Source organism: Mizuhopecten yessoensis, unplaced genomic scaffold, assembly GCF_002113885.1.
Source record: "Mizuhopecten yessoensis strain PY_sf001 unplaced genomic scaffold, ASM211388v2 scaffold10185, whole genome shotgun sequence".
Classification (NCBI taxonomy): Eukaryota; Metazoa; Mollusca; class Bivalvia; order Pectinida; family Pectinidae; genus Mizuhopecten; species Mizuhopecten yessoensis.
In genome coordinates, this window is record NW_018408421.1 from 441,660 (window position 1) to 459,221 (window position 17,562).

The 17,562-nt window shown below is 36.0% G+C and overlaps 1 protein-coding gene across 2 annotated transcripts; it reads right to left on the minus strand.

The window, feature by feature from the left end:
- Window positions 1–1,196: 1,196 nt before the first annotated feature.
- On the minus strand, window positions 1,197–13,411 carry LOC110459695. 2 transcript variants are annotated; one of them, XM_021512067.1, is made up of 3 exons: window positions 13,216–13,411; window positions 6,367–6,560; window positions 1,197–4,182 (listed from the first exon to the last, which is right to left on the minus strand). In XM_021512067.1, exons 2-3 carry the CDS (start codon window positions 6,518–6,520, stop codon window positions 3,236–3,238), a joined length of 1,101 nt encoding a protein of 366 aa, XP_021367742.1. In that variant the 5' UTR covers window positions 6,521–6,560; window positions 13,216–13,411; the 3' UTR covers window positions 1,197–3,235. The 2 variants fall into 2 exon arrangements, with proteins under 2 accessions (XP_021367742.1, XP_021367743.1); XM_021512068.1 differs by lacking the exon at window positions 13,216–13,411 and adding an exon at window positions 9,085–9,955.
- Between the last annotated feature and the right edge of the window lie 4,151 nt (window positions 13,412–17,562).

The window sequence follows — 17,562 nt, forward strand, 5'->3', positions numbered from 1 at the left end:
TTGAATATATACGTTCAATAGATCTTTTCATATTAAACTGTTTGCTGCCTAGTTGACAAGTTCATATCGAATTTTTAGTGTTGTAAGAGCCTATGTAATTAGGTCACAAGATATGTAATTCGGTCACAAGCTCAATTATTGTTTAAAGCAAGATGTAAAGCCTTTTCCAAAATTATAAAAACTGCAATAAATAATACAGACGAGTATGTCGTGTTAACACAACAAGATGTTACACGTATCAACTAATAAGCCTGTTGTTACGTTGATGTAGGAAGAGGACATCGACATTTGTAAATATTGCTTTGTGTATCTTGATGACACATATGGTATACACTTTTCTACATCTCCTAGTTCCAATACAGTGTTGGGCGACATGACTTTAGCAGCTGCCCCTACCTTATGCTTGGAGAGATTAATACTAGCTTCCTCTCAATAGTGGATACAAAGGAACCCAGAATTTCAGTCCTAATTTCAAATTTTTATTCTCTCTATCTCTCCACTCTTTGGCCCTTTTTGAATACTTCATCGTTGTCCTTTTCTATTTACACATATAGGTAAATTACAAAATGCATCAACAAGCAAACAGCAATACAAATGTATAAATACAATTCTTGACTGCAAGGTAAAAACTGCTCATCACAACATTACGGTCATTCGTCGTATAACGGTAGGTGTGTTACGTAAACAATAAGTAAAAAACATAGAAAAGAGATATAAAAAAAAATATCACAAATAATATATGTGAACATTTGTTTTGTATTTCCTCAATAATCCCTTATCAGAATAGAGATGTAACCCATGGAAAAGCCCCACGTTATACACATTGTAAAAAGACTAGAAAAGACCCACATAAGTCACATCATACACTTATCAGATATTGTGATGCAGCAGGACAATTATGTTCTCCTAGCTCATTCATTGCCAACAATTCATATCCATATTGTATAAAACGTTTCTAATATAAGGTTCAATTCTAAGAAGAATTCTTTTCATTTTATTGTCTATCAGTCTATCAGTACAAACAGATACTACGGTGTCAAACGTTGAACAATTTCAAAACATCTCACAAACGATAAAAAAAAACCACCAAAGAATGCATTGATGCAAAGAACAAATATCTATAATGTTGTTCAATATTGTATCAAAGTAAAACGTTGTTTTAAAAATGCTTAATATAAAAAAACCAAGTCAATTAATTACAAACTGAAGATATTTTAATGGAATGTTCACAAAGATGTCCCTGTTGATAGCCAATTGTGAACTGATGACGTCATTTAAACACACTTCAATTCAGGACATCACAGCTTGAGTGAACTGAAATTGACCACACTGTACAGAAAATATTGCAACCATCAAGGTACACAAAGAAAATTAGATACATATCATATCAATCCAAACCCAGGCTGAGAAAAGACGGGAAACAGCTTTAAGGCGTGAAGATTTTGCATTTAATTATGTCTTGATTTACTCATGTGAAGCTAAATACAAGTAGGAACAACGTATTCATATGATACGGTCTTTTAATATTTTATCCAAGAGAAAATGAAGCAACAATAAATTAAATATTCCTGCAGAAATGAGAGCTGTTTCATTGGCCATAATGAACAAACAGGATATGAGCCGTTAATATATTTCATAAAACTTCAAAACTATTGACAGGTCATACAAACGTAAGCAAGCGCAGTGTACATCGTACGATTTATCTCCCTTTGGGAAAACTAAACATAACTCGTTCGGGAACAGTTACCTCATTTCATTCCTGTATTAATAGATATGCTTAGGACAGGGTTATCTTTATAGATAATGAGAGTGAAATACTAATTAAATATGTTTGGATTCTAATTGTTTTGAAGGAACGGATACTTTTTAAGCAGGTTTGAAGATATTTTATTTTAAAGTGACTATTGAGTAAATCAAAAGTTTAGCATAACGAATAATTACGTCAGAATAAATTACATAAAAGCAAAATGTATATCAACCTGCGAACAAATTATTGAATCAATTAAGTTGCCATCATGACATTAGTACTAATATGAACAACTGTTATGGTCATATGTGTACCAATAAACTACTTACAGAGCTGGAACATGCATTAGAATACGCGTACCGATGATTGTATCCATAGTGTGTTAAAGATCCACACATGAATATCTACAGATATAATCCATACACTGTCTTTACACATGTGTTAAACAGTGACGTGTTTATATATATGTCACATTCACTGTACAGACGTATGTGATATACAGACACATTCATCCATGATTTGTCTATCAATGTGTTACATATTCATATACAGCACGAGGTCATGTATCGTTGTTTTATATTCATCAATATGTAAATGGAACATGAAGAGATCATGTGTTTACATTTTATAAACAAATACGCACTTACAACAAAACTACTTGTAGCACATGTGACGTGTATATTTATTGCAAATTTATACACTTTTTACACGAGTACACACTTGTACAAACTTGTCACACATGTTAACATTTTGTAGCACACGTAACACACTTGTAGCATGGTGTGTACACTTGTAGCATGGGTATACACTTGTAACACTTATACATACGTGTAACACATGTTAACATTTGTTACACACTCTTGTTGCATGAGTGCACACTGGTGACTCGAGTATACGCCTTGAACAATTACACAATTGCCACACATGTGTAACAAGCCTGTAGCATGGCAAACACACTTGTGACACTAGTACACATTTGTGACACGAGTACACACTTGTAACACCGGTACATACTTGTAACTCATGTAACTGATGACTCGACGATACGCTTGGAACAATTACACAATTGTCACACACGTGTAACACACATGTAGCATGGCAAACACACTTGTGACACGAGTACATACTTGTTACACTTGTACACACTTGTAACTCATGTAAACATTTGTAACACTTTACAATACGCTTATAGCATGATAGCACATTTGTAACACGAATACACGCTTGGCAACTAGGGTTTATACTCATCAGATCTAGCATTAGAACATTCTGAGTACACATCATACACCTGTTGGGAGATTATACTTAATGACTTGATTGCATTGATGACGTTATGATAAGCAGCGTTGCTGGATTAGTAAGCAAAAGCATGCGCCTTACAGCTTTACATGGAGACATTATTCTTTGAGAATGTATTTCAGACATTAAGGAGACAGAAAACTCTTGCTTATAGAACATCGCCAACATAATCTGATATGTTAGAAATGATCATGATGCAGGCATCCAGAGCACATTATCCGGCCAAACGTTCGATTCATTGGGATTCAAACTTCGAAACAATTTTGTAACACTGTCTTGAGTAAAGAATTTTTTCCGCGTGATTTTGGTGTTTGCGAAGTCATAAGGTTGAAAGTTATAGGACTTCATTATACTGAGTATCGTTTCTGATGAACTTTGACCTATATGCCATGTCCATTCCATTATTATTCCTTTTATAATGGAATTCTGCATAAACCGTTTTGCGCCTTCCATTACAAAGTGTTCCGAACCTTCCACATCCATTTTGATAAACGATTTCTTGAACATTTCAAAGTGTTCCCATGTAACTAAATCATCTAGCATCACAGTTGGTACAGAAACGGATGTTTCTTTGTACGAATACCTACCATCAGTTTTGAACTTTTGTTTTCTTATATTTGATATGTTCACAAAATTTCCGGTCAAATCCCCTCCGCGTCCGAGTATTATGTTAGACATACTGTGGTCCTTTCCTACAACATTATATATAACCTTTACGTAGTCATGGAAGCGCCCATAGTGTGTTGATGCACATATATGCTGAACATTATACATGCTACCTTCTAAAGCTAAAACTTTGCGTCCATACTTGGCGATTTGCAAACCATGTAGGCCAATATTTGCTCCAATGTCTATAAAATTTGTGTCATCGTCAGTTCTGAGGAACAAAAGTATGACGTTCAGAATGTTCGGCTCCCATCTTCGTTCCTTATAAATTTTCCCGGAGAGTCCATCCTTAGTTGGATTATGGATAAACACGGATAAGCTACCAACCTGAGATTCTAAAGGAACACGGAAAAAATCTCCATGGTATATCTTATTGTCTATGGCAGCGCACACGTTTGAGTCACGTGTCCATTTCGTCACTTCCTGGAATGTATACACTTCAACTTCTGGAATGATCACAGGAACGGAAACTATAAAATGAAATATGAAAAGGATATCATAAGAACAATAGAAGTAAAAATGTTGAAATACCTCCAAGTAAAACTGAGCGAAATTACCTATGCTCAAATGCTTGAAATTTAAAAGGTAAAACTGTGCGAAATCAAAATGTTATCCTTCTATGTGAAATTTACCTTGTTAAAGTTTGTAACATCTGCCACTGTGTGAAATCAACTACAGCTAACTGTGTGAAGTCTACCACATTTAACTTTGTGGTTGGAATTCCACACGTCAAGTTTTAAATTAGCCCCTGTAATCATGGTATGGTTGGTCAAACCTTAACCCCTTATAAGTCATTCATGTATTTAGAAACCTCAAGTGAACATTGGAATTCAGATATTTAATTTGGATATATTGGACTTGTACTTTAATTGTTAAAATGGTACATAGCAATGATACATTTCTCATTAATGAGGCATTAAGGCTGATATTTTAGCAGACAAATAGAATATCGGTATAATAGTATATTAATCTCTTTTGCAAGCAAAATAAATGTTACGAAAAGAAATGACGTATTTATAAACGTTAATCATGCAGATATTAATTTCTCTTTTACTAGCTGCGAAGCACGCTGGCCACAAATCAAGATGGAGGCGGCCATGCACAACTAAGATAATTATACTTAAACACTGAAGAGATGTATTTCAGCAGATTGTGAACAGGAAAACAAAGTTGCTTAGATTGATGTATGAACTTTACATGCTATGCCATTTCATAACATTGTGTTGTATAATATTTGAGCTAGACATGTTATAAATATAGTGAAGGAAATGTGCTATAATGTTTGTACCATGTCAAGTTCATGTTTTCATGATTGTCACAAAGCCGATCGTTTTACATTTATGTATCGGTAAAATATGCTACCTCAGTATCTTACTATATCTTCTAAGCTACAACCATCTTAGTTGGAAGCTGCATGTAGACAGCTAGAGAAATAAAGCATGACATCGGCATATACTTAACGCTCTCCTGTTCACTGTTAAAATATAGAATTGTTAAATATAAGTAACACGGCGGATTGTATCGTGGACATGACACAGCGCTCATCAGTATACCTTTAATACGGTTACACTTTAGGTTAGTTATCTTTCTTATGATAGGCACCTTCTAGAGTCAGTGACATCAATATATGATTATTGTAACCTAGCCAAATCTATATATGGCATATCAGTCGATCTCTAAACTCTACAGGAGCTCTTACAATGGTAAATAAAAAACAGCCTACTTTATCAAAAAGAATTTTCTAAAATCTTAACTGCAGTAAACATACGATTAAAACATTTATGTACGGCATAGTCACTTACACGTATTAAACTCAATGTGAAATTAGAAACATTCTGTATTAATTATTTTTTTCTAGAAAAATTAGAGTCTCCATCATAGTCTAAAGTGACCTATTTTCAAAACGTTTGACTTGCTTGTGTAAACCCCTATTTTTCATGCCAAACTTGAGGTTCACATTTCAAAGACATTTAAAACATTATGTTTAAAACTGGAAAACAGGCCGGGGAACTGCTGTTAGGATGTTGCCAACAGACATGAGATGATTTTTACGGTGATGATATTGTCAGCATGCTCATTCATGAACGACAATTTGAACTAGAAATACATTACACCACGACGATGTGGCTAATCTTTGAGAATTTGATTGTCATCTAGCACAATTGCAACACGTAAATGTACGTTCATTTTACTGCTCATTTGTATGGTGACGGTGACAGAGTACATTTCGTTCTAAGCTAAGAAAATTACGTAAGGGGGAGGAAGTTGTATCATGCAATGACATTTAATACTATTCTTTCTCATCCAATCATAACGATGGAAAATTTAGAATTTCGATCAATGTGACAATGTGATTTTTCATCCAAAGAATTCACGCCAAACAAGACACCGAGCATAACACTGTCATCCAAACAAAACTACAGAGAAAGCTTTCTCATTCGATCGATACAACTATATTCTCAACAACAAAAGCCCCATGCAAGGCTACAAAGACACCGTACTTGGAAAATATAGATTAATCTGTTTTAGCTGACCATGATGTGTGAATTTATAGGTAAACCTTCTTTTAGCGTCTTTAGGCTTCCATATCGTGTAAATAAAGTTCGATCAAATGAATAAATTGAAACATTAAAGTATGTCGGTCTTGACTTTACCAGGAGAAGCTAGTAGTGGATCACGTTCCACTTGGAGACCCTTGTCCAGCAGGCCGAAGGGAACGTCCAGTATGTTCATCACCAGGATGACCACCACCATGACCACTGCAAGCAGACACAGGGTACTCTTCCGCCATCTTGTTTTAAACATCATCTTGGACAGGTCATCGGGTCACGTGTGTGACGTCAGCAGTCTGAAGAGCAAAAACTTGGCAAATTGAACATGTGTCTATTAATTCGAAACTAAAGAACACCAAATTAGTTGAAAACATTTGTAAAATATACGTCTTCTACAAATCTATTCTTTTTATCTGATATAAATTGGTCACAAGTTCATTTTTGGAAAAATAGATGGAGTGATCTGAACCAATATCGCCCCACGATAATGAAAGTATTCACGTTCTGATTTCTATTTTCTGTAAAACGTGATTACGTTATGATAAAATAAATGAAATAGTATCTGCAATATCTACATATGCATGAATAAAAGCACACACTGTGATATGGCGCTCCAAAACAAGAACACTTCCTAGTTGTACTAGTATTAGTTTCTGCTTCATATCTGCCATTGTTTGCTAGATACAGCAGAGGATGGTTGATGAATGTCCCTTTGCACTTTGGGTAAGGCAAAGAAAAACACTCGGGGTAATATGTTTATGACTGACTTACAGCTATATTATATCCCTGTGACTGATTTACAGCTATATTCTATCCCTGTGACTGACTTACAGCTATATTATATCCCTGTGACTGACTTACAGCTATATTATATCCCTGTGACTGACTTACAGCTATATTATATCCTTGTGACTGACTTACAGCTATGTTATATCCCTGTGACTGACTTACAGCTACATTATATCCCTGTGACTGACTTAAAGCTATATTATATCCCTGTGACTGACTTACAGCTATATCATATCCCTGTGACTGACTTACAGCTCTATTATATCCCTGTGACTGGCTTACAGCTATATTATATCCCTGTGACTGACTTACAGCTATATTTTATTCCTGTGACCAACTTACATCTATATCGTATCACTGTGTTTGACTTACAGCTATATCATATCCCTATGTCTGACTTTGAACGATAGTAAAGCCTGTGACTGACGAACAGCTATATTAAATCCCTGTATCCTGCTTCTTACAGCTATACATAAGACGCTTACCCCTCCGGAACGCTAGTTCTGTTCTCCTTGTATATTGTCCAATGGTAACCATGTATATATTTCCTTTGTTAAAGTATGGCCTTGTTTTTTCGATTTTGAATTTGTTATATGGTTTTATTGACACTTAGGTACTCTCTGTGATTTCTTACCGTAGCTGTCATATGCCATAGGAACAAATATTATATAATTAGATATAAGCCAGTCACATCACAGAATTAAACAAAACTGCAAGCCAGCCAAAGAAATAAAACAATTGATGTTAGCAAGTCGCAGGATCTTAATTGTGTGTAAGCTATGTGTCAGACAAAGGGATAAAACAGATCTGTAAGCCAAGCCCAGGAATAAACAATTATATCAGTTACTAGTAACAGAGACATAGTTAAGCTTTAAGACACGCCTAGGAATATGAATATGTGTAATCCATTCACAGATATCAACTGTAAGACGGACAAAGGAATATAAAATAGATGTAAGACACCAGGGTATATTTCATCTATTTGCCAGACAAATGGGATAAAGTGTAAATAAAATATAAGTCAGACACAAAGACGAAATATAAACCAGACACAAGGATGTGATATAGCTGTAAGCCAAATACAAGGATGTGATTTAGCTGTAAGCCAGATACAAGGATATGATATATCTGTAAGCAAGACACAAGAATATGATATAGCTGTAAGCGAGACACAAGGATATGATATAGCTGTAAGCCAGACTCAAGGATATGATATAAGGATCAATTTTAAGCATAATTTTTCTTAAAATCAATCATTATGGTATCAGTAGCTAATTTCTGCAACGAAAATACACCCCATCTTCAGGTCAGTGTTATAGTCTCATAACCCCGTATACCCAACGACAATACTCCCCATCTTCAGGTCAGTATTATAGTCTCAAAACCCCGTATACCCAACGACAATACACCCCATCTTCAGGTCAGCATTATAGTCTCCTAACCCCGTATACCCAACGACAATACAGCCCATCCACAGGTCAGTATTATAGTCTCATAACCCCGTATGCCCAACGACAATACACCCCATCTTCAGGACAGTATTATAGTCTCATAACCCCGTATGCCCAACGACAATACACCCCATCTTCAGGCCAGTATTATAGTCTCATAACCCCGTATTCCCAACGAAAATACACCCCATCCACAGGTCAGTATTATAGTCTCATAACCCCCTATACCCAACGACAATACACCCCATCTTCATGTCAGTATTATAGTCTCCTAACCCCGTACCCCCAACGACAATACACCCCATCTTCAGGTCAGTGTTATAGCCTCATAACCCCGTATTCCCAACGACAATACGCCCCAACCACAGGTCAGTATTATAGTCTCATAACCCCCCATACCCAACGACAATACCCCCCATCTTCAGGTCAGTATTATAGTCTCATAACCCCCCATACCCAACGACAATACCCCCCATCTTCAGGTCAGTATTATAGTCTCATAACCCCGCATACCCTTTACGTGTCAATACTGACGGCATTTTATACTAACTTGTGGGGTAAGGATACGACAGGTACTCACCATAGACAATCCCATGCGATGACAACATACCCGTATACATGTCAATATTGTTTACTCCGTCCCATGTGGTAAACGAAAATATATAATAATTCATATCTAGTCGCAATTCAGTCAGTCACATGGAAAGAAACGGATGAATTCACCAGAACAAGGTTGTGTGGTCAGCTTACAAATTGGCTACTGAATTTATAAAAGGCAGTTTCAGAAAGGTTCAGTAAAACTTGTTTAACAGGTATCATTGTAAGTTCACACACATGTATGTAATATTAATATTGAATTTCAGTTTTTGTTTTTTTCTTTGAAATGTGAACCGTATTTGAGGTAGTTATTCTTAATGTTGTGAGGCTTTAGAAGGCTTCCGGGTCCTAGTTGGTAACGTTTGAGAGTGAACAATACACATCAGTCTGTGTAGCTGGATATACTCTTTATTCATATGTAAATGTTATCAGTCACATCATCTGTTTTTGTAAATGTTCCCAAAATAGCCAACAGGAGGGGGCACAGATTTCATCTCATAGTTGAGAAGCAGTATATCGTGATATAGTAGTATTTGTAAGGACTGGGATTCCATGTTAAATTGTGATGCAAAATAAGCGTTTCCTTGGTATAATTGAGGATAATGTTAGTGTGCTATATTGGAGAAACAGATTTTTTTTATATACTACATGTAGTAAATAGACAGACTAGCATGCCATGGTATGATGCAAGATCAGCGGTCCTTGGTATAGTTGAGGATAAGGTTAATGTGTTATAGTGGAGATAGACGGTCGAGGATTCCGTGTTATGGTGCAAGATCAGCGGTCCTTGGTATAGTTGAGGATAAGGTTAATGTGCTATAGTGGAGATAGGCGGTCTAGGATTCCGTGTTGAGGTGCAAGGTCAGCTTTCGTTAGTATAGTTGATGATAAGTTGGTGAATGTGTTATAGTGGAGATAGGCGGTCTAGGATTCCGTGTTATGGTGCAAGATCAGCGGTCCTTGGTATAATTGCGGATAAGGTTAATGTGATATAGTGGAGATAGACAGTCTAGGAATCCGTGTTATGGTGCAAGGTCAGCTTTCCTTGGTACAGTTGAGGATAAGGTGGTGAATGTGTTCAGTTGATAATCAGGATTTTATGTTAAATTAGAAAACAAGGATTTGGCTTCAATTGGGGTCCAGAATTTCGTATTTTAACATTTTGTAACCAGAATTTCGTGAAATATTGGATAAACAGGATCTCTTGTTATATTACAAAATCAATAGTTTAAGTAACATTTAGGAACAAAGATTTCGTGATATATTGGAGAATCAAGACAATCGTGCTGTTTTGAGGACGAGATTTTTGTGTTATACTTAGGGACCAGGATTACGTATAATATTGGAGGATTTTAGAAGACAACTGGAAGGATGTTGGACAATAGTTTCGTGTTATATTGAGGGCCCAGGATTTTGTTTTAAATATGAGAATCAAGATTAGAATTAAATTCAGGGATCAGAATTTCGATTTATGTTTCAGGATCAATTCTAAGCGAGGACAAGGATTTTTTGTTGTGTTGTTTCATATCTTATTGGAAAAACCATTATAAAGAGTTATATTTGAGGATCATGATTCCGTTTTATATAGGAGAAGCAGTGTTTTGATACAATGTTGTATAGGAGAACAAGGACTTTGCGTGGTATTGGAAGTCCTGATGCTTGTGCTCTATTGGAGGACTGGCAGAAAAGTATTTTCCAGCTATTGCTTTATAACCTCAAATCATCACATTCTGATCACATAAAGCCTACAATGCTTTTCATCAGTAGTCACAGGATGCCACTATTTAAGCACGCCATCAGACCGTCTCGATGTTTAACAGCAAGGTGTACAGGAGAAAATATAGCTTAAATGTAACGTAAACACACAAGTCAAGGTGCATAATCCATAAAAATAATAATAGATTCCCATAATCTGTCATCACAAACAACAGGAGTGCATCATTAACGTTACTAAATGAATTTAAAAATATTGAAATATGAACTTTTTTCAGTTTGAAGCTGCTCATACTTTGAACAATAATCAATGACCTCAAAAAAACATGTTATTTTATATAATCTTGGTGTATGTAAATATTCCATGTGATGACTGGCGGTTTTAAATTTCATCCAGACATGTTTACGTATACGTGGGCATGAGTGCTAGTGTAAGATGATCGTACAAGTGTTTCGGTAGGTTTTTTTGAAATATGATACGCCTACACATACAAATTGGATCAGTGAAGTGGAAGGTCACGGTGATACGAACACGACAGAGGACATCTGAATATAGATAGAAGACGGTAGTTTATCATTTTAAAACGATCTATGATTAAATATAACTAGGGTATGTGCTCTACCCACAGGTCAATCGAAATGTCACAGGATCAATATTTATATCCGACACCAGAACGCCAATAATCGAAATGGTACTTAAAACATGTAAGCGGAAAAGGACTACCTCTAGAATAAAACCAAAGGTGACAAAATCGATCGGCCCTCCCCACATACAGAAAAGTATCGTACGTGATCAATATAACAAGCAGCTATATGGGTTATTTACACAAGTGCGGGTAGATAGAGGGAATTCTTGTGAATGTATGCTTTATATAAGTGTAAGGAGATGTGTGTGTGCTACATAAATGTACAATATATACAGTCCTAGGCATTTTGATATATACTTTTGTAAATAATTTAGAATCACTCTGCGAAATATCTATCTTAATAGATATATGGGCAAAGAAGTAATAACGACAGTGCAGACAAAGAAAATGTGTCAAATTTTCAGGGCGATCCGCCCCTTTATCAAGACAGGAAATCGGAAATTTACATTTCACAACACAAAACAGAGAAAACAGTCACCATGAGACAATAATACAATACAAAATACATAAAAAAAAACAGAAGTAACTTATATAAAATATGCTGTTGTAATTACATATCCCCTCGGTTAGCTTGTAACCGAAAGCTAATTATAGTAAATAATTCATCTTGAATACGTGAGCTCAAGTGAATATATTCTAAAAATATGAACGAATGTAGTAAGAAAAATCTTATGTCAGTAGTTCGTGTAAACACGGCGCTATCTTAATATATAGTTGACACTCCCTTATCACAGGTTTTGGGCACAAAAAAACTATGTTATGTTTCATATATTTATATCTTGATAATTCATATATTGTATATTATTGTGCAAGACGCATGTGCTATGAATACAACACTATACCGTCCACTTGGTCTCGGTACGTGGGCTGTATAATGTCAGTATTGTTATAAAACACTTGAACTGTGCCTGCTAGTCCTGGTTTTCAGATATGATACACCATTTCAAGTACCAGGTCATGATCAGGTGGTCGATAAAACCAGACAGTTAAAAAACGAGGCAAGCTGGGAATTGTCTATGTATTAGATATATAATGCTTGTATACAAGTAATTGTGACGAGATTTATGATAGACAAATTGCCATGTAGGGTTCGATCTTTCCCCTGTTCATCCTCAGACGTTTCCCCTCCCTAGACATTGATACACGTTTCTTCCCAAGACATTTCATATATAACATATATTTCAATATTAGTCAGCATCACGCTTACTATGGGTTCCCTATAAACAATGCACAGAGGTCTACGTACATGACGTACCTAGCGAATGCTTTCAATTGCAATAAAAGACAAAGCCTATACATTAAGACATTCATGTATATAATATGTAAATTATATCCGTTAAGCAACACTCTTGTTTGTAAAACACTCATTGACATCAAATATTCAATGTGCACATGTGTAATACACGTAAACCATTGTAGTTCATATGTATATGTCGTTCGATACCGCGTGTAATTAGACCCTGTGATGTGGAGGTATATAAATAATGTATAAACGTGTCCACATGAGTCACTCTCCCTAAATACACGAGTTATAATCGTACCGTTGTAATGATAAACCATGTACCTCGTGTGTACACGTTAAATGATCCAGAACGTTAATGAAATGGAGCACCCTGTTCGCTTCCCTGTTTAACCAAATTTACATCCGTTTAGCCATCTAACACACATTCCGATTGTTATTTAAAATAGTCACGCTCACAAAATATTTGTTTTCTTCCGACATCAGAAATGTACTTAGCATGCTAAAAACTTACCACGTATCTCAGAGAAGAGAATGAGCCTCTATTTCCCATTTCCACGGCGACAGATATATGTGTTGGTCCTGTCTATTTTTAGATGTGTTTTGACTGGATCGCAGGGTTTTTTGTTTCGTTGTGCTGTGCTAGCAGTTTAGGCCTTATGCCTTCCGTCATACCGTATCGACCAATTTTCGTACTAGCTGCCAGTCAGTCTCTCTAGCTACATGTATCTACTGCAGACTCCTGCTCTATTGAATGTTACACGAACAAAGCAAGTACTACCTTAAGACCGTTAATGTTATTACAAAATCAATTCCATTTTTCTATTTCAAACGTCGTGTGATTGGTATCACAGGCGTACAGTGGAACGTGGCACTGACTGCTGTAATCTGAAAACCGCTCTCAAGATGACAAGTTTGGTTACATATAAATATGCTCGCATAATTCAAGAAACTAGAAAATCAATGTAGTTACACGAATGTCCCTGTTCCCACACAAATTAGATCTATTGTTTAAAAATGTTCTAAAAATAGTAAATTGATAGATAATAGGGCCTTCAAAAATAGGACCATTGGGTAGAGTTTTATCAAAATCTGATAAGAAATGAACTTAGAACCGAATTGTCGAACCATTTTTCTATATATATTTGGGTGTTGGAAATAAACATTAATCTAAATAGTAAGAGTTACCTTGACATTGACTTCGGTATCTAAAGCTGTTAAATCTTCCAATGTATTCTCATACTAGACGTGGTATTACAACTGATCAAATTCTGTAAAGAATGAAATCACTAGGTGATGACATTAAATCAGAATAAAAAAATAAAAATTGGCCTTACCCTTGGAACTCAAAATGCATGCGTCATGACGGGACAGGAAAAACTATATGCCTCACCACAAACAGCAAGGGCTTCAGATATCGCTTGTTATCTAGAGCAACTGTCTTGATATCTATTCTTGTAACATATTGACGTATTTTCAATTATTTATTCGCCGAGACGAACGCACAATCGGGGACAATTACTATGGAACGCCAAATAAACATACAATGTATTTTCAAATGATTGCACATATCTTCAAATAATTGAAGATAGGTGCAATTGAATTGAGGATAGGTTCAAAAAGACGAATTAAACCTATCTTCAATTGAATTGTACCTTTCTCCAATCAATTGTACCCATCTTCAATCATTTGAATATATGTTAATTTAAAATGATAATTGAAGATGGGAACAATTAGTTGAAGATAGGTCCAAGTTAATTAAAGATAGGTTCAATTCAATGAGAGATATGCTGTTTTTGTATCTAGGTTTAGTTAATTTGTACCTATGTTCACTTCAATTGAAGATAGGTTCAATTCAGTTGAAGACTGGTATCCTTCAATTTGAGATATGTACAAATAATTGTGCCAATATCTTATATGTTTAAAATCACTTTTATCGACACAAAACAATATTATAAAAGTAAATACCTTTCAATCCTCAGTGACCGAAACAGAACGCTCACTCGCTTTTATACCAACCGAACTACTACCTCCTAACTACGACACATAACGTAGTTCCTCGATCCACAACATAATGTCTTTAAAAAGATGCCTAAAACATCACCCTAAATAAATATTTGTATATTGACGTATTTTAGAGAATCTACATTTCTTATCAAAGGCAATCGCAATGTTTGAAATCAGAAATTGGCGCCGTGTATTTCCTCGAGTAGAAAAAAAACTTCGTAATTTACCGCCTCGTTGACTTCATCAATGCTGTCAAATAGTCCCTCAATCGCGTTTGTCTCAGCGTCAATTTCAGTAACAGAATGTGAAGTAAACTTTATACCATTCTGATACATATGCAAATCACACTCGCAACAACCTCAAACCTCTTATATTATTTCAAACTCAGTCCATAGCTGTTTTGGATTCATAACAGACATTATTTCGGAGAAAAAAAAGTCCCGTATTTTAGTTTCGTACTTTTCTTTGTACAACCATCTATTCAATATATTCACATACTATAAGTCTTCTATTATATTTGACTTCTTGAAAAGATCTCTTTGCACACACATATCAAATGAGAAGTTTTTGCATACCGAAAGTCTTCATCAATATCTTCAATCATGGTCAACTGATTTCAGAATCATAATGCTTTCACGAGTTTAAACAACGAAAATGCATGATATAAATGTTCTGCAATTGATTTTTTTTCCTGCTGTTTAACTTGTTATTAATTTTACAAAACGGCCAATCGTTAAGCATCAACACATCAACACATAGGAACAAAATATACCTCAGCACAAAACCGGGCAAATAAATCGCCATAGCGTTACCCCGCACGAACAAAGGTTACCACTATACACACCTTAACATGAAATGAAAAAAGTGGCACATAGGGCTTGTATCGTGCATCTGATTCTTTAATCTGAACCCCACACCCCAGGGAAGATACTTCAATTTTCTTTTTTCACAACAATTGGGTCTTAGACCTTAGATCTCCTCTATTTCCCTTTTATGTATTGGTTATGTTCCAGAAACATGCAGGGTTGGACCCCTGGGCCAAGTGATTGTAACGTTTGCAATCCCAACAGCTGTACATACGGCGGGGATTGGGGATCTTGACTATTTCCACGGTATGGCCAATGGACTAAATCCCAAGAGGCAGTACCAATCATGGTAGCATACGTGCATTTATCTCTTCGTGTCTAGATTGTGTTTTGTATATATGTAAATAGAGGGTAGTGATCTATAGCATCCTTAGCTGGTACAAGGACTTAGAAACAAGCTCAATGATCTCTGTTATGAAACAGGGAAGGAGGATGTACCCTCGAACCAATCTTTGTCACAAGATTAGGTGTTTGTCTTTTCATACCGTCTGTTATTAGTAGTAGATTTAAAACAAAACAAAATGTCTCAATTTTCCATATTGGTCATTTGATTTATTCTAACCTTTTATCCGTTCCTTCAATAACTGATAACAGATAACGTCAAACATTCTAGTTATATTAAAGGTTTTCTTAAAAAGCTTGAATCGTCAACTTGCATATGTGGAAATAGTTTTCAATATGTATTTGAAATATATATAATATGTATCTCGGATAAGAAGATGTCGTCGACAACAGTTGTACTTTGAGGACTTGTCACGTAGGTATGAGTAACGCTGGCCAAGTGGTTAAGGCGTTTAAAATTCTGTTACCACCACCGGGCCGCGAGTTCGGGGCCTACATGGGTCAGTCGCTAGGAACTGGCTGCAGGTCGGTATTGTTTTCGTCTTTCCTTCACCACCAAAACCTGGCACGCCCTTAAATGACTAGAGCTGTTGACTGGACGAAAAAACACAAACCAAACCAACCTCTCACCTACCATCAATTCCCCCTATTGGGACCCGCCCATCTGCTCCACTTTTTGTTTATATATCATCACGTTCCCCTGGTCGAACTATGCCTCAGACTAACTCAAACCCTTCTCCTTAATAAGTAAGTGGTTATTTTGGATATGGAGTGTCCTACCTCGATTCCACTGTACAAGTTCTTTCCTGTTATATTGGTTTTATTCGCTCAGTATTCATACAATTAATCTAGTAAGTTGTAGACCTTTTAATGGAGTTAGAGGAGTATACACCAAAATATTGTTCAATGGCCAATAGTTATTGATGAAAGGCGACTTGAGATCCAACCATCTGATGATGGTAGGCTAACACGTACATTGATGGACGACGGCCATGGCGTTTGAGCTTTAAAATATCATGGATTCGACATAAACCAACAATATATAGCACTGATTAAACACAAAATGTCAAACTGTACTAGTTTCAAAATAGAAACAAGAGGCCTAGAGGGGCTGTATCGCTCGTCACGAAATTCGACCAATCATGATGAAGAACTCCGTAAAAGTAAAATCGTGTTCCAGACCAAATTATACTTTATAACACTCTATCCCAGCATGCTACTGGTAAAATAACATCACCTAGGGCCTCCTGATAGTACAGAAGTTGCTGAAAGCTTTTAACATATTTGACCCCTCTGACCTTGGAACTTTCAGGCACTCCATGACAGGTACCTATTTGTCAACTATCATTGTCTTGGGCCTCTTGGTTATTCGGAAGTTGTTATTTAAAAGGTTTTTATATATTTGATGCCTGTGACCTTGAAAGGTCACGGTCATATATTTGAGGAAAGTTTGTAGCACTCTTTCAAAGATACCATCTTGCCAATTATCATCACCATTTGTGTTTTAGTTATTTAGAAGTTGAGGAAACTTCATAGCACATCCAAGGCAACTACTGGCCAGATATGAAGATATTGACATATTTGACCCCGGTCATCTTAAAAGAAGCTCAATGTCATTTATTTGCGAAACTTCATAGCACTCCGTC